Here is a 25,909-nt window from a genome sequence, read left to right as displayed (position 1 = left end):
ATGAAAGTGAAGAAAAACTATTTATTTAACAAAACCACGCAGAGTGCCCTACAAGGCACAGGGGAAGGGGAAAAACAAGGTGAAAGGCAGTTATTCAACCTGAATAAAAAGTCCTTTTCTCAGACGCAGTCCCTCTCCTCCTCGCCCCCACCCGGGGCCGGGTGGAGCTCCCTGGAGAGCTCTGCTGTCCTCTGGCCCTCCTGGGTCTCTGGGTGGCAAAGCAGATCGAAGAGAAGGGGTCCAAACGAGGAAAAAAGAAGAAGAATGGAAAAAACGGGAACAGAGCTCACTCCGACCCCCGTCCAGCACGCAGTCTCTGCCGAGCGACGAATCCTCCCCCCGGAGCGAGGCTTGGGGAAAATGTTTTCAAAAAAACCCGCGTTTCTCTCTGCGGCTGGGTGCAGTTAAAGAGACAGGACCACACATTTTCTTTCTTGGGCATATAAGCCAACGATAGGGGATAAAGGATTATCATATCATCAATCCAAGACATTCCACCCCTTATTCCATAGCGTTGGCTTAAGGCCCACCTTAACATCTTCCAACTTCAAACACACACATATATATATACACATATATACATATATACATATATACATATATACATATATACACATAACTATGTACAAATAATGTCACGAACGGTGAACGGTGGTATGTTACCATCCCAACCTTACATGTGGCCTTCACCCAAAATTAAATTTCCCTGAGGGACACATTGTGTTTTTCCATCTTCCTGCATTATCCACCAAGTACACCCTGGTCCCTGAGCAAAGACAACCCCACGGATGGGTTTGTCTTTATGTGAGGCAGAATCAATCCAGACAGTTTTCCCTAACAAGCCTCTGGCATGTACTGCTGGGACCTTATCTCCATCCACTGTATGTAGAAGCTCAGAGTGGGCAGGACCTGCTCGGTTGATGGAGCCTCGGGTATTGACTAACCAGGTGGCCTCTGCTAAATGTCGCTCCCAATTCTTATAAGTTCCCCCACCCAATGCCTTTAGGGTGGTTTTTAACTATCCATTATACCGTTCCACTTTGCCAGCGGCTGGTGCATGATAGGGAATGTGGTACACCCACTCAATGCCATGGTCTCTAGCCCAGTTGTTTATGAGGCTTTTTTTAAAATGAGTTCCGTTATCTGACTCAATTCTCTCAGGGGTACCATGCCTCCACAGGACTTGGTTCTCAAGGCCCAGGATGGTGTTACGAGCAGTGGCATGAGGCACAGGGTAGGTTTCCAGCCACCCAGTGGTGGCTTCTACCATTGTGAGCACATAGCGCTTGCCATGGCGGGTTTGAGGCAGTGTGATGTAATCAATCTGCCAGGCCTCTCCATACTTATATTTTGACCACCTTCCACCATACCACAGGGGTTTCACCCGCTTGGCTTGCTTGATGGCAGCACATGTTTCACAGTCATGGATAACTTGAGAGATGCAGTCCATGGTTAGATCCACCCCTCGGTCTCGTGCCCACTTATAGTTGGCATCTCTGCCCTGATGGCCTGAGGCATCATGGGCCCATCGAGCTAGGAATAAATCTCCTTTATGCTGCCAATCCAAGTCTACCTGGGACACCTTTATCTTTGCAGCCTGATCTACCTGTTCGTTGTTTCGGTGTTCCTCATTAGCTCGACTCTTGGGGACATGGGCGTCTACATGGCGGACCTTCACAGGTAGTCTCTCTGCCCGACTAGCGATGTCTTTCCACTCTTCAGCTGCCCAAATTGGTTTCCCCTACGCTGCCAACCAGCCTTCTTCCACTTTTCCAGCCAACCCCACAGAGCATTGGCTACCATCCATGAATCAGTATAAAGGTAGAGCTTTGGCCATTTCTCTCTTTCAGCAATGTCCAGGGCTAACTGAACGGCTTTGAGCTCAGCGAATTGGCTCGATCCCCCCTCTTCTTCCCTAGCTTCTGCAACCCGTCGTGTGGGGCTCCACACAGCTGCTTTCCATTTTCTTTTTGTCCCTACAAGACGACAGGAACCATCAGTGAAAAGAGCGTAGCGTGTTTCATCTGCTGGCAGTTGGTTGTATGGTGGGGCTTCCTCTGCACGGGTCACCTGTTCCAGCTCCTCTTCCTCAGTCAGACTAAAATTTTCACCTTCAGGCCAATTTGTAATTATTTCCAAAATCCCAGGGCGATTCAGATTTCCCATACGAGCACGCTGTGTGATAAGGGCAATCCATTTGCTCCATGTGCCATTGGTGGCATGATGAGTAGAGGGAACCTCTGCTTTAAACATCCACCCCAGCACCGGTAGTCGAGGTGCCAGGAGGAGTTGTGCTTCTGTGCCAATTACCTCTGAGGCAGCTTGGACTCCTTCATATGCTGCTAGGATTTCTTTCTCTGTTGGGGTGTAGTTGGCTTCAGACCCTCTGTAACTTCAGCTCCAAAATCCCAGTGGTCGGCCTCGGGTCTCACCAGGCACCTTCTGCCAAAGGCTCCAGGACAGGCCATGGCTCCCAGCTGCAGAGTAAAGCACATTCTTTACTTCTGGCCCTGTCCTGACTGGGCCAAGGGCTTCTGCATGAGCAATCTCCTGCTTGATCTGGGTGAAGGCTTGCTGCTGTTCAGGGCCCCAATGGAAATCGTTCTTCTTGCGGGTTATGAGGTAGAGAGGACTCACGATCTGGCTGTACTCAGGGATGTGCATTCTCCACAAGCCTATGGCACCTAGGAAAGCTTGCGTCTCCTTCTTGTTGGTTGGGGGGGACATTGTGATGATTTTATTGATAACCTCAGTAGGAATCTGACGCCGTCCATCTTGCCACTTCACTCCTAGGAACTGGATCTCTTTGGCAGGCCCTTTGACTTTGCTCTTTTTTATAGCGAAACCGGCTTCAAGGAGAATCTGGATTACTTCCTTTCCTTTCTCAAATACTTCTTCTGCTGTGTCCCCCCACACAATGATGTCATCAATGTATTGCAAATGTTCTGGAGCCCCACCCTTTTCTAGTGCAGCCTGGATCAGTCCATGGCAGATGGTGGGACTGTGTTTCCACCCCTGGGGCAATCGGTTCCAGGTGTACTGCACGCCCCTCCAAGTGAAAGCAAACTGAGGTCTGCACTCTGCTGCCAGAGGAATGGAGAAAAATGCATTTGCAATGTCAATAGTAGCATACCACTTTGCTGCCTTGGACTCTAGCTCATACTGGAGCTCCAGCATGTCTGGCACAGCAGCACTCAGAGGTGGAGTCACCTCATTCAAGGCACGATAGTCCACAGTCAATCTCCATTCTCCTTCAGATTTTCGCACAGGCCAGATGGGGCTGTTAAAGGATGAATGGGTCCTGATGACCACCCCTTGGCTCTCCAGCTCACGGATTAGTTTGTGAATGGGAATCACGGCATCACGAGTTGTCCGGTACTGTCGGCGGTGCACAATCGAGGTTGCAATTTGTACTTGTTGCTCTTCCCCTTTCAGGAGTCCTACTGCAGATGGGTTCTCTGACAGTCCAGGCAAGGTGTTCAATTGTTTTATGCCCTCTGTCTCCACAGCAGCTATCCCAAATGCCCACTTGAGTCCCTTTGGGTCTTTGAAATATCCATTTCGGAGGAAGTCTATACCCAAAATACATGGAGCCTCTGGGCCAGTCACAATGGAATGTTCTTTCCACTCTCTTCCAGTCAGGCTCACCTCAGCTTTCACGAGGGTCAAGTCTTGTGATCCTCCTGTAACGCCGGAAATAGAAATAGGTTCTGTCCCCACATGTCTCGATGGGATTATCGTGCATTGTGCACCAGTGTCAACTAAGGCCTCGTATTCTTGTGGCTCTGATGTGCCAGGCCACCGAATCCACACTGTCCAAAAAATTCGGTTTTCCCTGGCCTCTACCTGGCTAGAGGCAGGGCCCCTCTAACCATGGTGGGTATTTGTGTTAGAGGTTCCTTCAACGGAATCAGACATATTGAGTAGAGCTACTTCCCTTCTGGTGGAGTTCCTTCTCTGAGTCTTGCCCTCCTTCAATTCACGCACTCGTCGTGCCAGGACAGCAGTGGGTTGTCCATCCCACCTGTTCATGTTTTCTCCACTGTCACACAGGAAATACCACAACTCATGTCGAGGGATATATCCAGTTCTCATAGCTGAGGAGCGTCTGCGTGGGGAAGCAGAACCTCTGGTCTGTACTGCTGAGATTTGGAGAAGGCTGTCTTTAATCTCTTTACTGAGTTTCTCATGATTCTTCTCTATCTTATTTTCTAGTTTCTGCAGATTTGTTTCCACAGCTGAGATTCTTGCATTCATTGGGCTATGCACAACATCTGCATACGCTCGGAGTTTCCTTGTCATATCACGCACAGTCTCAGGCCCGTCATCTTGCTTCATAATGGCTAAAGCAGAAGCATACCCTGATGGCCCAAGCTTTAGGAGTTTCCGCCACATCACAGGTGTACATTCTATCCTATCTGGGTCTATAATCGGATCTGGGTTTGCTATGTCCTCTGGGAAGACAATTTCTACCACTGCCATTTCTCTCAAGCGTTGAATCCCTTGTTCTATGGTTCTCCACTGGGTTTGTTGCGAATAGAGATCATCGGGATGTAGGTATCTGTCCCTCGCAGCTCTGATAGCTCGTCTCCAGAGGCTGCTGCAGTCAGGCCCATCTCGTATAGTTTGGTTGATATCTGGGTCACGTGACACAGTCCCTAAATGCCTTGCCTCAGTAGCATCTAGAAGTGTAACATCGCCTGCAGCATCCCAAAGACGGACTAACCAACTAATCACAGATTCATCATCTCGTTGGACATAATCTTTTCTTAGGCTGTGAAGGTCTCTCACATTCATGGATTCAACAATGACCTCTGACTCAGTTGCTGGCCTTGAGGGTCCCTCCCCACTGTCATCTGGGCGATCAGTCTTAAATTGGGCTTTCCTGCTCCTTGTAATAGGAGCAACTGCCATTGGCTTAGGCTCACTTACTTCCTGTTCTATAATATCTGACAGTGTACGATAAGCATATGCCAGGGCCCAACATATTGCACTGCAGTTGTCTCTGCACTTCTCTTTCAGATACTTCCCCACCTCAGCTGGTCTCGGGATTTGTCCAGAGGGAAATTCCCAGTCTATTGGATCAGAGAATTTCTTTAAAGTTTTACCTATGTCCTCCCATACTCCACACCATTCAAATTTCCTCACATCTGGATTAGGTGCCTGCTCCTGCTCAGCCCCTCTGGACTTCTCAGCCCTCATTCTGGTAACACTGAACATCATATACACGGAAACTCCTAGGTAAAGCACCTGTACTACCAAGTTAATGGTCTCTTTAACATCCAGGGGAAACTGAATATTCTCAAAAGCTGATATACCAGATTTAAAGGGAAAGAGATGGGTGAGGAGCCAGGAAGCTTCACCCTCTACTTCTCTAACAGGTTGGGTAATATTACTAACAAAACTCCAAAACAGGTTACTAAAACTAGAGGAGGAAACTAACAGAGCATGTACATCTTTAACTGTTTCCCATACCTTCTTACAGATCGTCAGTATCACACACATTACTATAACAAGCCGGAGTCGTGTCCCTGATTGGTGGAAATTATACATTAGGGACAGGATTGCCCCTACCTGTTGGTAGGGAAACAAACCTATGTGCCAAACAGACAGTATTACATCAAACAACCTCCCATCAAACAGCATAGTGACTACTGATGGCTGTAATTCAATACCAAGCGATTAAAACCAGAATGCAATTATTAGGGTTTTTTCTTCACTTTCTCTAACCCCACAAAAGGTGTAGAACAAGTAATCGAGGCCCCGTAAGTTGGGCGCCAAATATGTCCCGGGTTAATGATAAGACTCTCTCCTCCGAGAGCGAAGGGCCCCGACACCCCCTCCCCCACCCACAACAGAACCTCTCAGATGAAAGTGAAGAAAAAACTATTTATTTAACAAAACCACGCAGAGTGCCCTACAAGGCACAGGGGAAGGGGAAAAACAAGATGAAAGGCAGTTATTCAACCTGAATAAAAAGTCCTTTTCTCCGACGCAGTCCCTCTCCTCCTCGCCCCCCACCCGGGGCCGGGTGGAGCTCCCCGGAGAGCTCTGCTGTCCTCTGGCCCTCCTGGGTCTCCGGGTGGCAAAGCAGATCGAAGAGAAGGGGTCCAAACGAGGAAAAAAAGAAGAAGAATGGAAAAAAACGGGAACAGAGCTCACTCCGACCCCCGTCCAGCACGCAGTCTCTGCCGAGCGACGAATCCTCCCCCGGAGCGAGGCTTGGGGAAAATGTTTTCAAAAAAACCCGCGTTTCTCTCTGCGGCTGGGTGCAGTTAAAGAGACAGGACCACACATTTTTTTTCTTTCTTGGGCATATAAGCCAACGATAGGGGATAAAGGATTATCATATCATCAATCCAAGACACCCTTAAGCTTCTTGCCTTTTTTCTCTCCACAGAAACGAACATCAAGTCATGGACACGCCAGGAAAAGAGCCAAGGTAGGAGCTCTGCTGACATCCCAGCATCCAATATCCTGATTGCTCTGAGCTGAGCATTGATCCCAGCTTTAGGATGTTGCTGCTGAGCCTTTCCTGTCTCCAGAAAGCCACATGATGGTTTAGGACAGGAATTCCCATCAGTGCTTCTTTCTGACAGGATAAAAGCTGGAATTGATCTGCCTGGAAGTCAGGGAGTGCAGGAATTAAGGCAGGGAAATTCTCACCTAAAATTTGGTTCAGAGGCTGAAGGAATAAAATAACTCATTGCTCAGGGATTCCAAGTTGTACATCCCTGTATATTGAGGGGAATATCCCTCTTATTGGGATTTAATTGGGATTTTACTGAGCAGTTTAATTGGGAATGGGAATGCAGCTGCAGGAATTCAAGTGTGTGTTTTGGCTGAGGTGTTGTAACCACTTTTTCTCTACCTTTTCCAGTCTAACTCAAAGCTTAAACTGGTCAGGAGTTTGGCTGTGTGTGAGGAATCCTCAGGCCCCTTTGTGGATGGGCTGCTGGAGTCTCAGGTAAGCCCAGAATGAGACAAATTCGGGAGTGTGGAAGCCCAGGAAATCCATGAATTGCTAGAAATTATTCATGTCTTGCTCTCCCATCCCTTGGGGAGCCAAGGCACAGGAAATTTCCACAAGAAATTCCCACAAGAGCTGGTTGACACCTTCCTGAGGTGCTTCTCCAGCCGTGGCTGTGGCTCAGGACATGTCCAGGGGACTCCAAACCTCTTTTGTTGTGTCCCAGGACATCATCCAGCTGCACGTGAGCTGCCCCTCTGACAAGGAAGAGGAGAAATCCACGAAAGATGGGGTGGAGAAAGAAGAAAAAGAGAAGAACAAAGACAAAACACCGAGGAAGATGCTCTCTCGAGGTCAGGTGGTGCTTTGAGCTGGTCAGGTGTTGCTCACCTGCTCTGAGAATCCTCTGGAAGTGGGGCTGGTGTTGGACAGGGACAACTTCCACTAGCCCAGGGTGCTCCAAGCCCTGTCCAACCCGGCCTTGGACACTGCCAGGGATGTTTTATGGAGAAAGGAGGGAGGGATTCTCCAGGCTGACATATTCCTCACAGACCCACAGGTTCCTGGGGCATAAAAAAGGCTAAAATAATTGATCTGGGGAACAAACTCCACCCATAATCCCTGTAGGGTAGCTCTGCATTGTTTTATTCTGCAATTATTTTTAAATTAAACAGGATGGGGGAAGAGGGGAAACACAGAGCAGGGAGGTTTCCCAGAACCTGCAGGATTTAAGGATTGTGAAGCAGAAGTTGCTTGGGCCAAAGTGTGGAATATAGACCTGCAAGGACAGCATGGAGTGTCCAGAGTGTGGTCCAAGGGCTGGTTTTGGGATGAAGGTGTCCTTCCATGAGCCCCTGGCATCCTCCTGATGGGGCCTGGGAGTGCCTTGTGCTGGGTGTGCTGCTCCTGCTGTGCTGGGAAAAGGGTGCTTAATCCTGGGTTGGACTGGGAAATGTCCCTGTGCACAAAACACCACCGTGATACAGCATTTTCCTTTTCCTTTCCCATTCCTCCTTCTCCTTTCTCTTTTCTCCTTTTTTTCCCCTTTTTCCCCCCTTTTTTCTCCTTTTTGTTTTCCTTTTTTTCTCCCTTTTTCCTCCTTTTTTCCCCTTTTTTCCTCCTTTTTTTCTCCTTTCTCCTTTCTTTCTCCTTTCTTCTTTCTTTCTCCTTTCTTTCTCTTTTCTTTCTCCTTTCTTTCTCCTTTCTCCTTTCTCCTTTCTCCTTTCTCCTTTCTCCTTTCTCCTTTCTCCTTGCTCCTTTCTTTCTCCCCCTTTTCTCTTTTTTTTCACCTTTTTTTCGCCTTTCTTTCTTCTTTCTTTCTCCCTTTTTTCTCCTTTCTTTCTCCCTTCTCCGTTCTCCCTTCCCCTCCCTCTCTGCTGTTTCAGTGATTTGTTAATTTGTTCTGCTGCCCTTGTTGTTGTTTCAGATTCCAGCCAGGAATACACAGACTCCACTGGAATAGATTTGCATGAATTTTTAGTAAATACACTGAAAAAAAACCCACGGTAGGTCCTGCTCAGTAAAACAACTCCCTCAGGGGTGGTGGAAGGAGTCACTCTGGCAGCTCTGGGGTCTGCAAGTGTGTTTGTGTTTTCCTCTTCGGAATTCCAGGAGTTACCAGAGCTGGGATGATGTCGAAACTAAAAAACACAACTGTAATTTTATATCCTGTTTCATTCCAAACATGGAATTACATGTGATGGAGAGAGAGAGAGAAGGACAAATAATTTGTTGGAATGCGAAGAAATAATGTTGATTGCTTTGAACCCTTTTCTATAACTGATTGTCAAAAATCAGCCAGTAAAGGAGAATTATCTGCTGTGGGAATAATCAGTGGAATTGAGGGAAAGGCTGGCATGGGAATGGCAAAGCTGGAGGCTCCAGCAGTGGAACTTCCAGCAGAGCAGGGATTCAGGCTTTCCAAAGCCAAGCACTGTTAGCAAAACAACCTCAAATTGGAAAAAATCTGGTGATTAATTTAGTATATTTGACAAGTAGAGAGTTTTTTAGCCCATTTCCTGTGATGAACGTTTGAAATCAGGTCAGTGGTGTCACCTGCTCTGGCAGTTTCTGACTTTATCTGCTGCAGGAGAGGGAAAGCTGTTCCACTGTCCCTAAAGTGGCTTTTTCCTTTCTTTTTTCTTGACAGGGATAGAATGATGCTGCTCAAGTTGGAACAGGAGATTCTCGAGTTCATTAGTGATAACAAGTAAGTGATCATCGAGTTCGTGTCAAACAAAAGAGGTTTTGTTATGCAGAGTTTAGGGATTTGATTGTTTGATTGTAGAGTTTTAGGAATTCCTAGGGGAGAAGGGAATGTCCTTGGGACATCCTGATGTGACTGATTGCTTGGAATTCCAACCTTTTCCTCCTCTTCCCAGCAATCAGTTCAAGAAGTTCCCCCAGATGACCTCCTACCACCGGATGCTGCTCCACCGGGTCGCGGCTTATTTCGGGATGGATCACAACGTGGACCAGACCGGGAAGGCTGTGATCATCAACAAGACCAGTAACACACGAATGTAAGCTCCCTTCCCTTCCCTTCCCTTCCCTTCCCTTCCCTTCCCTTCCCTTCCCTTCCCTTCCCTTCCCTTCCCTTCCCTTCCCTTCCCTTCCCTTCCCTTCCCTTCCCTTCCCTTCCCTTCCCTTCCCTTCCCTTCCCTTCCCTTCCCTTCCCTTCCCTTCCCTTCCCTTTCCCTTCCCTTTCCCTTCCCTTTCCCTTCCCTTTCCCTTCCCTCCTCCCTCCTCCTCCTCCCTCCTCCCTCCCCCTCCCTCCCCCTCCCCCTCCTCCCTCCCTCCCTCTCCTCCTCCCTCCCTCCCTCCCTCCCCTCCCTCCTCCTCCCTCCCTCCCTCCCCCCTCTCTCCCTCCCCCTCCCTCCCCCTCCCCTCCCCTCCCTCTCCTCTCCTTCCCACAATCCAGAAATGCTCCATAGAATGATAAATTCCACACCACTTTTTCTTTTTTTTTTTTTTTTTGTGCCACATAAGAAGGGGAAATCATGTTCTAGAAGACTCAGTCATGGAATGAAGGAATAGAAAAGAATCTTTTCCTTCCAGCCCTCCCTGGCTCTCCGTAGTTCCTGGAGAAGGGGCAGGAGCTCTTGTTGCCATCAGCCAGAGCTGAGATTTCACACAACAAACATCTTGGCATGTTCTGAGCCAGGGAAAAAAAACCATTTTCTGGTTTTCCTGCAGCCCCGAGCAGAGGTTCTCCGAGCACATCAAGGATGAGAAGAACGCAGAGTTCCCACAGAGGTTTATCCTAAAACGGGATGACACCAGCATGGATCGGGATGACAACCAGGTGAGGGGTGGCACTGGGGCATCTGCAGCCTTTGGGAAAGTCAGAAGTGAGTGATCACAACAAAAGAATAACTTCAAAATTCCCTTGGGTTTCCTGAATTTAATAGAAGCTCCCAACCCACCCGAGCAGCAGCATCTGAATTTCATGAAAACTTTGCCAAATACTATGGAAATGGATGAAGAATGGGTACTGCACTTCTCCATACCCTGAAATCAGCTGGGTTTTAAGGTTTTTTTTTTTAGGCCAGGTTTTAGGGTGAAGCCTTTTGCCAAGGTTTCCTCGGGAATACACCTCAGCTGAGTGTTGCCAAGTGTCTTTCCCCTCTCTCTTCCCAGGTTTGCAGTGAGTTATGCTTTCCCCACAGACCTCAGGCTGTTGTAGCTCCCATTTTCAGTGAAACATGGAATGATTTGGGTTGGAAAAGACCTTAAAGTTCATCCTCTGTCATGGGCAGGGAGACCTTCTGCTATCCCAGATTGCTCCAAGGTCTGTCCATCCTGGCTTTGGACACTTCCAGGGTTGAAGCAGCCACAGCTTGTCTGGACAACCTCCCAACCCTCAGAGGGAGGAATTTGTTCCCAATATCCCATCCAAACCCAGAGTCACATCACCCCAGTGCTGTCCTGTGCTCTGTTCCTGAATTCCAGTCAGGATGAGAAGCTGGGTGTTGCAGTCAATCCCAGTTTTTGGTTTCCCACAGGGGTGTGGCTCCAAAAAATGACCTTTAGCTTTCCCCCTGGGAACAGTTAAAGGTGATATTCCTGATCTTTTGGTGATATTTCTGATCTGTTGGTGATATTCCTGATCTGTTGGTGATATTCCTGATCTGTTGGTGATATTCCTGCTCTCTAGCTCAGGCAGAGTTCAGGCAGGGTGGTTGTTCTCGGGGCAGGAGGTGGATGGATATCCAGGAATGACCATTCTGGCACCTCTGGGATGTTCATCCCTGGACACAACTATCCCAAAGATGCGTCCAAAAGCAGAAGTTGGATCACTGCATCCAACATAATCCACATCCTACCCAAAATTCCCAGCAGCTGACTGCTCCCGCTGGCAACTGCTGACCCCTGAGCTGTGTTTGTCCCTTCAGATCAGACTCCCCTTGCAGGATGGGAGAAGGAGCAAATCCATAGAAGAGCGAGAGGAGGAGTATCAGCGGGTCAGGGAGCGGATATTTGCACGAGAGGTAAGTTTGGATTGCTCACCTGCCAGGATCCTCCTGGAGATTTGGGCCAGAAGGTGGCCTTGAGTATGCCGAGAGGTCAGATCTTGTTGCCTTTTTTACTGATTTCCCACAATTTTGGGGATGTGCTGGTGAATTCCAGCTCCCAGCAAAAATGTCTGAGGTACTGGGATAGAGGAGCAACACCTGCACCCTCCAATCTGCTCCTTCCCTAAAATTTCAGGGAGCATTGGATGTGGTCCAAAAAATTATAACTTTATGCAGTGGCATTTTTTGGGTGACCAAAAAACCAGTTGGTGACCTAAAGGGAGCAGCAGCTGCATCTCCCAGTTTCTTCCCTGTGCTGCAGCTTCCACTTCCTGACCCAGCTCTGCCTTTCCAGCAGGGATTTAGGCCCTAGGAATTAGGAGAGCCTAATTTCCAGGAGGAATTCAGGCCTTTCTAGGAGGAATTTGGACCTTCCCAGGAGGAATTTGAGCAGAGTGTTCATTGTGTGTCTCGTGAAGTGTCCAGCTTGGTTATTGCTTTCTGAAATCCCTGCTCTCTGTGTGGAGCAATGTCCCACATCTGGCTCAGAGGCTGCTCTGAGGAACTCTCCCAGCTGGACTCAGCTCCAAATGCTGCATTTTTGGACAGAAAGACTTTGAAATGCCTGGCTTTGATTGTCACCTGGACAAAAATACCATCAAAGCTGCCTCAGTGGAGGAGGGAGCTGAGAACTCTGAGATATCTCAGGCTGGCAGGGATCAGGAAAGGTTCCCAAGGGCCTGGATGGAAGTGCAGGAGGCTCAACACCACCCCTGTGTCCCTTTGGAATCACAACCCCACCCTCTGGAATCACAAACAAAAATCAAAAAACCCTTTGGGTTTGTTTTTTCAGAGTTACTAAGTCTCCCTTTTCTCTCCTCCCCATCTCCATGGTTGTGCTCCCAGTCTGGCCAGAATGGATACCTCACGGACAGCAGGTGAGTGCAGCCCTGGTGTGTCTCCAGAGCCCTGAATGACTCTAAAATTATTCTTTTCCCTCATCAAACTCTCCACAGAAGGCTTTGTTTGTAGCTCTCACACACAGAGGCAGATTTGTAGGGATCTCTGTGTGATTTATTTTGTCCTACTGAGTCCTCCCCATGCACAGCTGCTCTTGGACTTACTGAAGGTATTTCCTTTGCAAAACATCAATTTTGAGTCCTTTTTTGGCTGGTTCATCAATTAAAAAAAGAGGAGGATGGGAATGGCAGGGAGGAACTCCAGCAGTTTTCAAAAGGATATTCCCCAAAAGGATAGGAAGTCCCTCACAGTGCCAGGATCAGCATTAGGATCAGGCAGGGTTGTCCCTAATCCCTGATTATCAAGGCTGGATGACTTCATGGTGACAATGAAGTGTCTCAGGCTCCATCTCAGCCACAGGAGCTGCTGAGGGCACTGGGAACATATTTGAGCAGCATTTTCTTATTAAGCAGTTTTCCCATGGATGAAAGGGCTGATGAGTCACCCAGCACAGCCTGCCGAGGTGTGGGGATGAAAAATGGGATGAAACAGGAGAAAACCTCATCCCTGCTGTGCTCTGCTCTCACAGCCAAAGCTCTGGAGATTGGGCAGCTCTGTGTGGGACAGGACAGGAGGATCCCAGCCAGGCAGGAGCAGCTTTGTCCCTGTCCTTGGGCTGTCACCTGCTTCAGGCTGTCCTGGAGAATGCTGTGTCCTCAGCACAGTCACAGGGGTTGTGTCCTGGGGTGTGGAGGACAAGAAGGACAGTTCTCAGATCTGTGGGGTTGGAGTAAAACTCCCAGAATGGAGCAGAAATCCCATTGCTGATGCAGCTGAGCTCCCAAAGAACTTCCCTGTGGTGTCCAGGCTCCAAAGAGCTCAGTTAACCAGCTTTTGGGTTCCCCTGGATGGGACAGGGAGGAAATGTGGGCATCAGGACCATTTGGAGCTCTCTAGGGACATAACCATTGTGCTGCTTTTCCAAGAGATGCATTTTTTGCTCCCAGCAGCCCAGGACATCACCTCAGGAGTTCCTTCCAAGCCTCTTTTTCTTAGCCAGGCTCAGCAGCTCTTCCTCATAACGGTTTGGGTTGCAAGGGACCTTAAAACTCATCCCTTTCCACCTCCCTGCCTCGGGCAAAGACACTTTCCACTACTCCAGGTTGCTCCAAGCCCTGTCCAACCTGGCCTTGGACACCTCCAGGGATGAGGCAACCACGACTTTGGGCAAACAGGCCCAGCTGGGCAGAAATCCTCACCAGGGCTGGAGTGGGAAGTGGTGTCCAAGATCTCCATCAGCCTTGTCTCCAGACCTTTAAAAGCTCTTTGTTCTGAGACAGGGAGGTGTTCAGTACAGGATCTTACTCTGATAAGAGCTGCTGGGGTCTCTTCCAGGCTGGGGAAGGAGCCAGGAGGTGGCTGTGACCAGAGAGCATCAGGGTTGGCACAAAAAACTGTGCTCTGGGGGGAAATTTTGCTGTTGAACACCAAAAAGGTCCCAAACTCAGCTGCTGACTGTCCCCACCACCCTTCACTGGCTGTTTTGGTACAGCACCAGCAGCTCTGCCACTGTTTGAATCCAGTCTGACTCTGATCTCTGCAGGGGCAACCGGGATGGGCTGAGCCGAGCCTCGGGCAGCCGCCAGAGCAGCACTGAGAGTGAGATCAAATCCCTGGAGCCACGGCCCTGGAGCAGCACAGATTCTGATGGCTCCATCCGCAACCTGAGGCCTCCTGTCACCAAAGCCAGCAGCTTCAGTGGCATCTCCATCCTGACCAGGGGGGACAGCATCGGGAGCAGCAAGGGCAGCACTGCCAGCAGGACATCACGGGCAGGTAGGAGGCTGTTTTCAGGCAGGTGTGGAGTTCTTTGCCTGTCAGAGGGCACCTGGCAGGTTTTGGGATGGGGAATTTGAGCTCTCTTCCTGTCAGAGGGCACCTGGGAGGTTTTGGGATGGGGAACTGGGGTTTGTGATGCTCTGGTTAAAACAGGACATGGGTGGCACCAGGATCTCAATACCCTGGTGTGGATTTGCCATCTGGTTGTGCCACCTGGATCATCACCTGCTTTTTCAGACCTCACCATCACCTCTCCCATCCTGGGGCAAAGGACAGTGTTTCCTCCCAGCCCTGCAACTCAAACTCCTAATTTGTGGTGTTTTCTGTGCCCCAAGTCGTGTTGCCATTCCCTTCTGCTCCCAAAATCCCTCCCAACCCTGAGGATCCTCAGGATGAATCTCCTAGCACTGTGTTTTGCTTTCCAAGGAGGAGGACCTGGAAAGGTGTCACCTTTAGTCTCATCAGACATGCAGTTACCTCGTCAAAGACTCCCTAATTGGGATCTGCCCACGATGTTCTCTCCCAGTGATTCACAGAACTCCTGGGAGCAAACAGCCTTGAGCTCCAGAGCTGCTGGGAGCCAAGGGGAATTTGGTTGGAGCCAAAGGGAATTAGGATCCCAAATCTCTCTGCTGATTTAGCTCAGTCCTTATCCATCCAGGTACCCCAGATGGGAACATCTAGGACACATCTCAGTCAGGGAGGGGCAGAATTCTTTATTTCCAACCAGCTGCTTGGTTGAAACACTTGAAAGGTGTTGATTTAATCCCATGAGAGGTGAGGGTAGGTAGCTGGTGACTGTGTGGTGTCAGTGAGCAGAACCTGCTGTTGTCCCACTGTCCTCCATTCCCACTGCTCCCAAATCCTTGGGAATCATCATTTTTGTGGGTAAGAGAGGCAGATTGGTGCCTATGGGCAATTAGTGCTGCACAAGAATCCTTCCAGGGCTGGATTCCAGCACTGGCTTTGAAACCACATCTCATCTCCCAGTTCAGAGGTGCCCACAGCATCTCCCAGGATTTTGTTCCCATCCTGTGCTCACTCTGGGAGTTGCAGCCACCTCCAGGGCTGATTCATGGAGTGCTGGGAGCACTTGAAGATCTGTCCCAGTGTGTAGGGCAGAGAGAGAAGCTGCTTTCTGGCTCTTCCTGTGATTTTCCCCTCCAGGTTCCCCCTGGGAAGAGAACAGTTGCTTTCCAGGCTTTATATAATGGCAAATGATTGGGAAGAAAAGGTGAAGGAATTGTCACTTGAGGGGAAAATAACACCAAGCCCACCTTCTTCTATATCCTCATGTTTATTCCATGGGGGTGGAAGTGCTTGGGACTCAGGGGCTCTTTTCCCATCCAGTCCCTGAGCAGCTGGCAGTGGAATATTTCCCTCTTTGCTGCTGACAGAGCTCCTCAGCAGAATCCCTGGAGATCAGCTGTGGAAATGTGGGAGATCAGAGGCAGAATTGGTTAAACAGCAGCTACTGGGCATGAAGCAAGAGTTGCACAACCCTTTTATTTCTGGAAGTAAGACCAGAATACTGAGGAAACGCTTCCCAGCTGGGTGCCAGCAGTGTGTATCGTGCTCCTTCCCAGATTTTTCTGCCATGGGAAGGGATTGCTTTCAATCCTGGGAGAAAAGGGGAGCTGTGAGGCTATGGAATGGAATAATGGGATCACCCCACTGCCCTCTGCTTTGGGCAGTCAGACAGGTGATGACAGTGTTGATGTCCAGGTGGGGTTGTGTCCAGAGCTGAGCTGGGATTGGGAACTCCCCAGCTCCTTTCCACAGATTCTCGTGGTTTTGGGCCACTCCAGGGCCCCAAAACCAGCAGCTCCCTGGTTTTGGGATCTCTGCCTGTGCAGGGGTGAGGATCCTCCACCATGCAGCTCTTCCAGATTCTTCTTCCCTGTGTGGGGCAGGAGAGGAAATCCCAGGATCACCTTTGTAGGGTCAGTGTGTTCACCTGGACATGGAAATGCCTTGGAGTGTCACCACCTTGCATTGTTGTGAACAGGGACAAACTGGGTCTCATCCCACCACCCACCCATATGTCCCCATGGAATCTCCAGCAGTTCCAGAATCCCCCTGTGCCCTTTTCTCCAGGATCCCAGCCCTCCATGCCTCTCTCAGGCATCTCTCAGCTTTGTAGGGTCAGTGTGTTCACCTGGACATGGAAATGCACAACCCCCTGGAGTGTCACCACCTTGCAGAGACAAACTGATCCTCATCCCACCACCCACCCACATGTCCCCACGGAATCTCCAGCAGTTCCAGGCTCCCCCTGTGCCCTTTTCTCCAGGATCCCAGCCCTCCATGCCTCTCTCTGTTGCAGGTTTGGTGCTAGGTGCCCCTGAGGCCTGCAGCCAGTCGCCGTCCTCGCAGCCCAGCCGTGGCCTCCTGCCCTGCACTGCCCCCCAGCCACCCCCCCAGCCACCCCCCCAGGCCCCTGGCCTCCCCCCCAGCCAGCAGCAGCCGGCCATGAGCAGCCCCATGATGTCCCAGGTGAGTCACACAGGGCACACAGCTAGGGGGGAGGCAGGGCTGGAGGAAATTTGGGATGCTGTGGGGTCACACCTAGTTTTTGGGAGTCCCAAACTCGCTGTCCTGCTGTGCTCATGGCAGAGAAGGAGGTTGGCTTTGCTGTGCCTGGGCGGTTCTGTGGGTTCTGTGGGAAATCCCACTTTCCCAGCTCTTCCCAATCTGCTCCCCCTGGAAAAAGGTCCATAGCTCTTGGACGAGTGGCAAACTGGAACCAGCTCCCCTCAGGACCATCCTGAATGGTTGCTGGATTTGAGCTCCCCAGGGCTGGTCTGAAGTCCTGGGGGAAAGCAGACCTGGAGCAATGCCAGGTGTGTTCTCCAGACCATCCCTCCCTGAGTTCAAGTACTTTACTGAGGTAAAGTTCCACATTGCACAGCCTGCTGGGCTGTTTCCAGGGATGGAACCCTCCAGGAAGCACCCATGGGTGACATTTCTGTGTACTTCTCCTGTGACAAACCACAGCCCAGCCCTGTCCTTCTGCAGGAGTGGGGTTGGGATTGGAACCATCCCAGTGGGGGCTTTGGGGAGCAAATTCCTGTGGAGTGGGTGGTGGTTTGGGGGTATCCACAGCACCTTTCTGTCCCACATGGTGGTGCTGGACCTCAACCTGCCCAGGAGCTCTGTAGGGATCCTCTGGCATCACCTTGGACTCATCTCCTGCAGCAGAACTCCTAGAGTGACACTGGAGGATTCAAGGTGCAACAGGGCAGGGAGGTTGCTGGATAGCCATAGCAAGGCTCCCTTTCCCATGAAAAGCTGGACCAGAAGTTCTTCTGAGGTCCCTTCCAACCTGGGCTGTTCCATGATTCTCAGTGTTTTCACCAGACTGGGATGAGCAGAGAGAAGAACCTCCTCAAAAAGCATTTACTGCTTTTTTACAGCTCCTTGCTGGCTGGGGAAGCTGGTGGTTCTGGGGCCCTGGGTTGTGGATGTGTTTGTGGAGGATTCTGGGGGTCAAGGGATGATCTGTCTGCCCGAGGTGGCCGTCTGGAGCTGGGGCAGGACCTAGAATAGCAGCATCTCTGGTGGGATCCCATCCAGGATCACTGGGTTGTGCTGGGGTTTCAGTTTGTATCTTCTACTGTCTCATCCAATGGATTAGATCTTGGAAAAACTGATTTCAGATGTTTGACTGTTGGTGAAGGGTCTGGAAATGCACCATCCCCATGTCTGTGTCCCTTCCGTGTCACCAAAGATCAAATTAAAGGATCAAACCCCCTGTCCAGCACTGACCATCACAGGATCAGTGCCCAAATCACAGTGTGTGGGGTTTGAGTGAGGAGTTGTCACAAAGCAGGTGTTCCAGGTGACAAAGTAGGGGTCCCTGTGGAAGGTGAGCATGCAGGAAAAGCATTCCTGACAGGAATGGCCAAGGAGCACTGCAGGGAATGCTGGAAACAGGAGAGACGAGGGTTGTGCTAGGAGATGTGGCTCTCCTGCTGCTGCTGGCCCTGGTGAACTTGTGTCACTCTTCCTGCCAGGCAGGAGCTGCTTTGGGGCAGCAGAGCCTCCGGCTGGGCTGTGTCTGATGGGATGGATGCTGCCCTGGAATGGTCTCTGTGCTTCCCAACCCCTGCAATGCCCCTCTGTGTGTTTGCAGTTGGCTCACTTGACTAACCTTGTTGTTCCTTCTTTCTCTCCTTCCTTCCTTCCTTCCTTCCTTCCTTCCTTCCTTCCTTCCTTCCTTCCTTCCTTCCTTCCTTCCTTCCTTCCCTCCCTCCCTCCTTTCCTTTCCTTTCCTTTCCTTTCCTTTCCTTTCCTTTCCTTTCCTTTCCTTTCCTTTCCTTTCCTTTCCTTTCCTTTCCTTTCCTTTCCTTACCTTTCCTTTCCTTTCCTTTCCTTTCCTTTCCTTTCCTTTCCTTTCCTTTCCTTTCCTTTCCTTTCCTTTCCTTTCCTTTCCTTTCCTTTCCTTTCCCCTCCCTCTTTCCCCTTTCTCCCCCTCCTTCTCCTTCCTTCTCTCTTTCCCTCCCTCTCTCCTTCCTTTTCCTCTCCATTTTCCCTCCGGATCTCTCTCCATCCCTTCTCCGCTCACCATAGCCGGTCCCGGCGCTGCAGCCTGTTCCGTACTCTCCAAGCTCCTGCCCCCAAGTCCTCTTGCCAGTCTCTCCACCCCAGCAGTACAACCTGGTATAAACCCCAATTCCTCTTCTGCACTGTCTGTTGTGCTCTGTGCTGTGTTTGTGTTGTGTGAGCTTGTGCTGATCAGGTATGTCCCGGACTCTGCCGCCCTGGGGTTGGGATTCACAGAGCTCTGCGCTGCAGCGGGATGCCTGAGGCCACGAGACCTCCACTGCTGGAGTGGTGGTCTTGGGAAGAGCAAATTCCAAGCCCAGAACTCCCCAGAAATGCTGGGGTCTGGGCCCAGCCAAGCCCCTGTGTTGTCCACACTGGGAATTTTTGGGAATGGTGTGGGCTGGAGTCACCCCTGCCTGCGTGGGACCCCACATGGCCCCAGTGGCTGCTGAGCATTTGGCTCCCCCAGCTCGCATGTCCCCCTGTCCTGCTCTGGGTCTGTGTGGGGAAAAAGCCTTTTTGGGGGAGCTCCTCACAGAGCAGGGAGAAAGGGGCTGCATTTATCAGCAGAGCTGTGTCCTACCTGCTGCTGTCCTCCTCCATCCTTCCCCTTCTCCCACTGCAGGCCGACGAGCTCAGCAGCCCCTTCGGGCAGATCAGCCTCAGCCGACAGGGCTCGACGGAAGCCCCAGATCCTTCCTCGGCGATGTTCCAGTCATCCCTCATCTCCCAGCACCCTCAGCAGACAGGATTCATCATGGCAACCCCTGGGCAGCCCATCCCCACGTCCAGCTACTCGGCCTCGGGGCACACAGCCCCCACTCAGCAGGTGCTGCAGCCCCAGGGCTACATTCAGCCTCCCCAGCAAGTAAGGACACCAGGGGATGTCCCCAGAGCTGGCAGGCCAGGGGTTTCTGGGGAGTGGGTCTGTCTTTTTGTGCTGCTTGATGGTGATGGATCCATCCACAGGGTCCAATCTCCAGGTCTCACACTCCCCTGATAGGCACAGGATGATCCCCATGTCCCTCTGAGCCCACGAGGTTCTTACCTGGGACCCCCTGGGTCACTCAGTGGTGGGGGAGGGACAGTGACCGGACTCAGGGCTGACACCTCTAAGCTCTCTTTGGGGTCCTGCAGGGCTTTATGACCTCTGGCATTGTCCCCTGAGCTGTGAGGAGAGTTGTGCCTACTGTGCTCTTGCACTACTGTGCTGGCAAAGGCTTGGATGAGGAGGCTGGGAGGCTCGGGAAGGGTTCCCTGAGGAGCCATCAGCTGGCCAGAGCCAAAGCCCTGGGTGGTTCCCTTCAGCAGAAACCAGGCCAGGTGAGAGAGAAAACTGGTCCTGGGGGATCAGCTTTCTTGGTCCTGCTCCCTGCTGTGTTCTCACTGCTGTGTTTTCTTGCCCCATTAGATTCAGGTTTCTTACTACCCCCCCGGGCAGTACCCGAACTCCAGCCAGCAATATCGACCCCTCAGTCACCCAGTGGCCTACAGCTCCCAGCGCCCCCAGCAGCTCCCCCAGCAGTCCCAGCAGCCAGGTAAGGGGGTGGGAAGGGGGGAAGGGGGCAGATTTCCCTTTCCTGCTGCTTTTGTTGGCTCCAGAGATCTCCCATGCTCTGTCTGTTGCTCTTCCCTGTCTCCCATTCTTCCTGTTGGCTGGGAATTTGGGAAGCTTCTGTCGGCAGAGGCTGTTGAGTCCTTCCCCTCTCTCTCAGCTTGCTGGAGGGGAAATGAGATGGATTTAAGCCCCACTGAGGGGCTGCCAAGGGGATTTAAAGCCAGGAGTTTCCCTTGGGTGTGTTTACATCTGCTCTTAGGGAAGCCCTTTCCCTACATTTTAGCACCATGTGGGGGCAGAGCAGGATTTGAGCCCCTAAATCCCAAATCTGGGTCTGTTTCCTGTGTCCAACCGGGAATCTGCTCCATTAAAACCCTGTTCTGGCAGGTTTACAGCCAATGATGTCCAACCAGCAGCAAACATACCAAGGTGTGATGGGGGTGCAGCAAGCGCAGCCCCCAGGGCTCCTCAACAGCCAGAGGAACAACATGGGGGGCCAAATGCACAGCGTGATGGGGGTGCAGCAGGCACAGCCCCCCGGGCTCCTCAGCAGCCAGAGGAGTGGGATGGGAAGCCAAATGCAAGGTCTGATGGTCCAGTACACGCCGCTGCCTTCGTACCAGGTGGGCATCAGCTGCTCCCTGCTGTGGGGTGCTGGGAGGGAGCCCTGGCTGTGCAGGATGTGCTCCATTCCTGTGCCTGAGGGATGGAGCCAGAGGTGGGGATTTACTCACAGGGCATGCCTGCCAGCCTGGGGAGGGCACAGCCATGTGGGAATCTGGAATACATCTGGAGCAGGAGGCCTGGGAGAATCTCTGGGAGGTGCCTGGGTGAAGTTGCTCTGGGTTGTAAGAAAAACACTCCAGGAATCTCTTCACCTGCTTTGCTACCTGCTGCTTTCCTCCCTGCCCAGGTTCCCATGGCCAGTGAGTCCCAGAACGTGGTCCAGCAGCCCTTCCAGCAGCCAGTGCTTGTGCCAGCCAGCCAGTCTGTGCAGGGGGGGCTCCAGGCTGGAGGGGTCCCCATCTACTACAGCGTCATCCCCACTGCCCAGCAGAACGGCACCAGGTAAAGCTCCCACAGCTCCAGCCTGCCTGGGGGAGAAAGGGGTGCTGTGCCCACGGTGAGGGTTTTGGGAGTGTCCTGTCTAGGCCAGGATCGTCCTTGTGGGTCTCTTCCAACTTGGGATATTCCATTATTTTATTTGGTGATTCCGTGATGCTGCTGTGAGCATCCTGCTCCTGTGCCTGGAGGTCTGTGGGTACCACCAGTGCTGCTCCTCCCTGAGCTTATCCATTTCTGGCTCTCTTAGTCAGACCTTCCTGGCCACCAGTGTGTCCAGCTCTCTCCAGAGGTTCCTACATACTCAGCCAGCCCAGTACAGCAGGAGCTGGGAGTTCCCAGCTTGCTACCCCAACTCTTCCTCCCATCCCCATCCTCACCTGAGCCCTCTCTGCTCCACAGCCCATCCGTGGGGTTCCTGCAGCCTCCTGGCTCCGAGCAGTACCAGATGCCACAATCCCCTGCACCCTGCAGCCCTCCCCAGATGCAGCAGCAGTATTCAGGTACGAGGGGACACAGGCAGGGCTGGCACAGGTGGGATCAGATTTTGGATCACTGTTGGAGCTGCCACTTCACAGCCAAGTCTGGCTGTGCAAGGGGATTCCTTAGTCTGGGAATCCCACTGGGAATGATCAGGATTTGGCCCTGGGGTGATGTTGGCTCGTGCCTGGTTTGGTGGGCAGTGGGGTGGAGAGAGCAGGAAGAGCAGTGGGTGGGGAGCCTTGGGATTCCTGTTGTCACAGCTGCTGGGAGCAAGCTGGGGCCTGGTGAGCTGGTTTGGGATGACAGAGGTCTGGGCCTGGTGAACTGCAGGATCTGAGTCAGGATGCTAAAGCTCTGTGCCCAACTCTGTGCTACGAACGTTTGCCTGGAGTTTTATGGAGATGCTCAGGGTGGTCATTGAGCTGCCATCCAGCAGCTTGTCCCCTGTGCTCCCATTTGTCCTGGATTAAACATCATCACTCCCAGATGTTAGCTTTGACATTAGAGAGTGATCCACCAGTGGGCCCTGGTGGGGATTTCCAGCCTGAGACAGGCAGGAGTGGCACAGGAGAGAGTCCAGAGCAGGATTGTAGGGAAGGGTGAGCAGTGGCAGGGCCAGGCAGGTGCCCCATGTCCTGCAGCAGCAGAGCCTGGGCCATATGTCCCTGTGTCTGTCCCCAGGGGTGTCTCCATCAGGCCCCGGTGTGGTGGTGATGCAGCTGAATGTCCCCAACGGCCCCCAGGCCCCCCAGAACCCCCCCGTGGTGCAGTGGAGCCACTGTAAGTACTACAGCCTGGAGCAGCGGGGGCAGAAGCCAGGAGACCTCTACAACCCCGACACCAGTGCTCAGGTACTGGGGGGACTGGGAGGGATGGGGAGGCAGCTCAGCCTTTGGGGTGAGCTGGGTGATGGGTGGGTGTCACCCCACGGGGTCAGGGAGTGTTCCCAAGCACTGGGGGTGTCTGACACTGTCCCTCCCCCAGGCCAGCACCCAGCTGAACAGCCCCATCACGTCCCCCACGCAGTCCCCGACGCCGTCGCCCGTCACCAACCTCAACAGCGTGTGCACGGGGCTGAGCCCCCTCCCCGTCCTCACGCAGTTCCCCCGGCCCATGGGCCCGGCACAAGGTAAGGGGAAGGGTTGGGAATGCCGTGGAATGTTCTGGAAATGCCGGGATCCCCACAAACACAGCTCCTCGTGCAGGTGATGGGCGCTACTCGCTGCTGGGCCAGCCGCTGCAGTACAACCTGTCCCTGTGTCCCCCGCCGCTGCTCCACAACCAGCCCAGCTACACGGGACACCAGGTACAGCCAGGCCAGCCGTCACCTCCCTGGCCCCTCTGTGAAGCCACAGTGTCCCCTGAGGTGACACCATGCCCTTTTTATCCTTCCAGGGGCAGACTGGGATGAAGCACGGAAACCGGAGCAAGAGACAGGCCCTTAAGTCAGCGTCCACCGACCTGGGGACAAGTGACGTAGGCAAGTGACCCCCTCCAGCAGTTCCCTTTGCCCTCTGATGTCCCCACACACAGATGGTGGAGACTCCAGGTGCCATCCCTGCCCACACCAGCATCCCACAGAGCCCTGTGCTGGTTTTGGGGAGTGTTTCCTCCCAGTCTCTCCTCCCCACACCCACAAACACCCCCAGCCCAGGCTAGGAGTGCAGCACATCCAACCCCAGCCTGCTGTGCCTGGAGGGAGGTGGGAGAACAAGGAGCAAAACCTTTGAGGAGAACACCTGGGCCTTATTCCTACCTCTCTGAGGGTGGAAATGATGGAGCAGGGGGAGCTGGCAGAACTGGGGTTTTATTCCTCTTTATCAGCAGAAAGTGAGTGTCCACTGAGATCTCATTCCCACCACTGCTTTCCCAAGCCACTCTTCTCACCCATGTTTCCCTTTCCCATGGAACCTGCAGCTTCAGAGCCTCATCTTTGATATTTGGGATCTCCCAGGGTGGCTGTGAGAGCTGAGGGCCCTAGAGAGTCATTTCTCTCTGAAGGACACCCCATGCCCAGGGTGTCTCCTCTGGATCCTCAGGGAGGGAGAATCCCCCAGCTTGGATGGAGCAGCCCTCCCTGACCCTCTGGAGGCTTCAGCCTTGTCCCCCATGTCACCTCCATGTCACCACCAGCAGCTGGTTGCAGGGGCCCTTTAAGAGCTGCCTACCCCCTCCTGCCCCTGGCATGGTCACTACGTGCCACGTTAATATTAGCAAAGAATCCCTCCAGCAGCTCTGCTAAGCCTGGAGCCAGGGCTGGAGCCAGGAGCTGCAGAGGGATTTGGGTACCAATGGGCAGGGGCTGGAGCTGGGAGCTGCAGAGGGATTTGGGTACCACCAGGGCAGGGCCAGAGGTCAGAGCCAGGAGCTGTAGAGGGGTTTGGAGACCACAGGGCAGGAACTGGAGCTGAGAGCTGTTTAGGGGTTTGGGTACCAATGGGCAGGAACTGGAGCTGGGAGCTGCAGAGGGATTTGGAGACCACAGGGCAGGAGCTGAAGCCAGGAGCTGCAGACAGATTTGGGTACAACCAGCCAGGAGCCAGAAGCTGCAGAGAGATTTGGGTACCAATGGGCAGGGGCTGGAGCTGGGAGCTGCAGAGAGATTTGGATACCACCAGCTGGGGGTCAGGAGCTGTAGAGGGATTTGGAGACCACCAGGGCAGGGGCAGAGGTCAGAGCCAGGAGCTGCAGAGGAATTTGGGGACCAGTGGGCAGGAGCTGGAGCCAGGAGCTGCAGAGAGATTTGGATACCACCAGCCAGGGTCCAGGAGCTGTTGAGGGATTTGGGTACCAATGGGCAGGGGCTGGAGCTGGGAGCTGCAGAGGGATTTGGGTACCACCAGGCAGTGCCACCATCCGCCATGGGTGCAGCCATTCTCCCTCCCAGCATCAAGGTGGCACCATTGGGTTGGCTCCCAATCCTGGTACCTGAGGTTTGGGGTAGGAAAACAGGGCAGAGCCCCTGGGAAAGCCTGAACTGCCCAGCTATCCTAAGGACACCAGGAGGACTTGGTGTAGCCCTGGGACACTGGGAAATACCACATCTCTTCCTGGGAAATACCCACACCTTTTCCTGAAGCAGAACTAGCATGTGGGCACGGGAAGGGATTGGGATGGGGCATTCCAGGAAGTGGGTAGGGGTGCTTTGGAGGGGTAGTGACCACCTTAAAAAAACAGATTCCTGCTGTGGGGGCAGCTTGGCCCTGCATGGCATTCCTGGGGCCAGGAGAGCCAGGGTGGCTCCTGGGCCACCAAGACCCGTCCGGTGACACGTGGCTCCTTCCCCGCAGTGCTGGGCCGGGTGCTGGAGGTGACAGACCTACCCGAGGGCATCACACGGACAGAGGCCGACAAGCTCTTCACCCAGCTCGCCATGGCCGGTGCCAAAATCCAGTGGCTCAAAGAGACTCAGGGGCGCCGCGGGGACGGAGGCGGCGGGGACAACAGCGGGACACCGGAGAACGGCAGGCACAGTGACCTCGCTGCCTTATACACCATCGTGGCCGTGTTCCCCAGCCCGCTGGCTGCCCAAAACGCCTCCCTCCGCCTCAACAACTCCCTCAGCCGCTTCAAGCTGCGCGTGGCCAAAAAGAACTACGACCTGCGGGTGCTGGAGCGGGCGAGCTCCCAGTAGGGCTCCCGCGGGCACCGGGCACTCCCCTGGGCCTCTTCTCCTCCTGCCCTCCCTTCCTCTCGCCCTCCTTCCTTGATATATTTATATGAACATAATTAAGAGACAAGAAGTTGATTTTTTTTTTTTAATTATTATTATTTTTGGAGTGACGCCCGTGCCCGCCCCCCTCCCTCCCCTGTGTCTATGGTTTTGTTTAAGCACTGTGTTGGACCGCACATACAGGTGTTGATTGGTATGTTCACTGCACATTTTATTTAATCGGATTATTATTTTGCCAGGGGGTTATTTTTGGTTTTATTTTATTTGGGGGGTTGTTTTTAAATAAAAAAAAAAAAGGAAAA

General features: G+C 52.5%; 1 protein-coding gene across 1 annotated transcript in view; it reads left to right on the top strand.

The window, feature by feature from the left end:
* The window catches only part of R3HDM2 (R3H domain containing 2), a 27,391-nt gene extending 1,482 nt beyond the window's left edge, over nucleotides 1-25,909 (top strand). Inside the window, exons 3-24 of the mRNA XM_085041090.1 lie at nucleotides 6,401-6,442; nucleotides 6,881-6,967; nucleotides 7,197-7,323; nucleotides 8,397-8,475; nucleotides 9,120-9,179; nucleotides 9,352-9,492; nucleotides 10,166-10,274; nucleotides 11,365-11,460; nucleotides 12,391-12,422; nucleotides 14,048-14,280; nucleotides 16,610-16,779; nucleotides 18,856-18,945; nucleotides 19,457-19,699; nucleotides 20,243-20,369; nucleotides 20,777-21,012; nucleotides 21,303-21,457; nucleotides 21,854-21,954; nucleotides 22,616-22,785; nucleotides 22,919-23,063; nucleotides 23,140-23,240; nucleotides 23,330-23,414; nucleotides 25,225-25,909. Of these exons, the coding sequence (XP_084897216.1) occupies nucleotides 6,401-6,442; nucleotides 6,881-6,967; nucleotides 7,197-7,323; nucleotides 8,397-8,475; nucleotides 9,120-9,179; nucleotides 9,352-9,492; nucleotides 10,166-10,274; nucleotides 11,365-11,460; nucleotides 12,391-12,422; nucleotides 14,048-14,280; nucleotides 16,610-16,779; nucleotides 18,856-18,945; nucleotides 19,457-19,699; nucleotides 20,243-20,369; nucleotides 20,777-21,012; nucleotides 21,303-21,457; nucleotides 21,854-21,954; nucleotides 22,616-22,785; nucleotides 22,919-23,063; nucleotides 23,140-23,240; nucleotides 23,330-23,414; nucleotides 25,225-25,568 (2,973 nt within the window). The 3' untranslated portion in view covers nucleotides 25,569-25,909. The remainder of the gene's footprint in view (nucleotides 1-6,400; nucleotides 6,443-6,880; nucleotides 6,968-7,196; nucleotides 7,324-8,396; nucleotides 8,476-9,119; nucleotides 9,180-9,351; nucleotides 9,493-10,165; nucleotides 10,275-11,364; nucleotides 11,461-12,390; nucleotides 12,423-14,047; nucleotides 14,281-16,609; nucleotides 16,780-18,855; nucleotides 18,946-19,456; nucleotides 19,700-20,242; nucleotides 20,370-20,776; nucleotides 21,013-21,302; nucleotides 21,458-21,853; nucleotides 21,955-22,615; nucleotides 22,786-22,918; nucleotides 23,064-23,139; nucleotides 23,241-23,329; nucleotides 23,415-25,224) is intronic.

The sequence above is a fragment of the Lichenostomus cassidix genome, chromosome 29 (assembly GCF_008360975.1).
Source record: "Lichenostomus cassidix isolate B80296 chromosome 29, HeHo_3.0, whole genome shotgun sequence".
NCBI classification, from domain to species: Eukaryota; Metazoa; Chordata; class Aves; order Passeriformes; family Meliphagidae; genus Lichenostomus; species Lichenostomus cassidix.
This window is presented reverse-complemented; position numbering and strand designations above follow the sequence as displayed.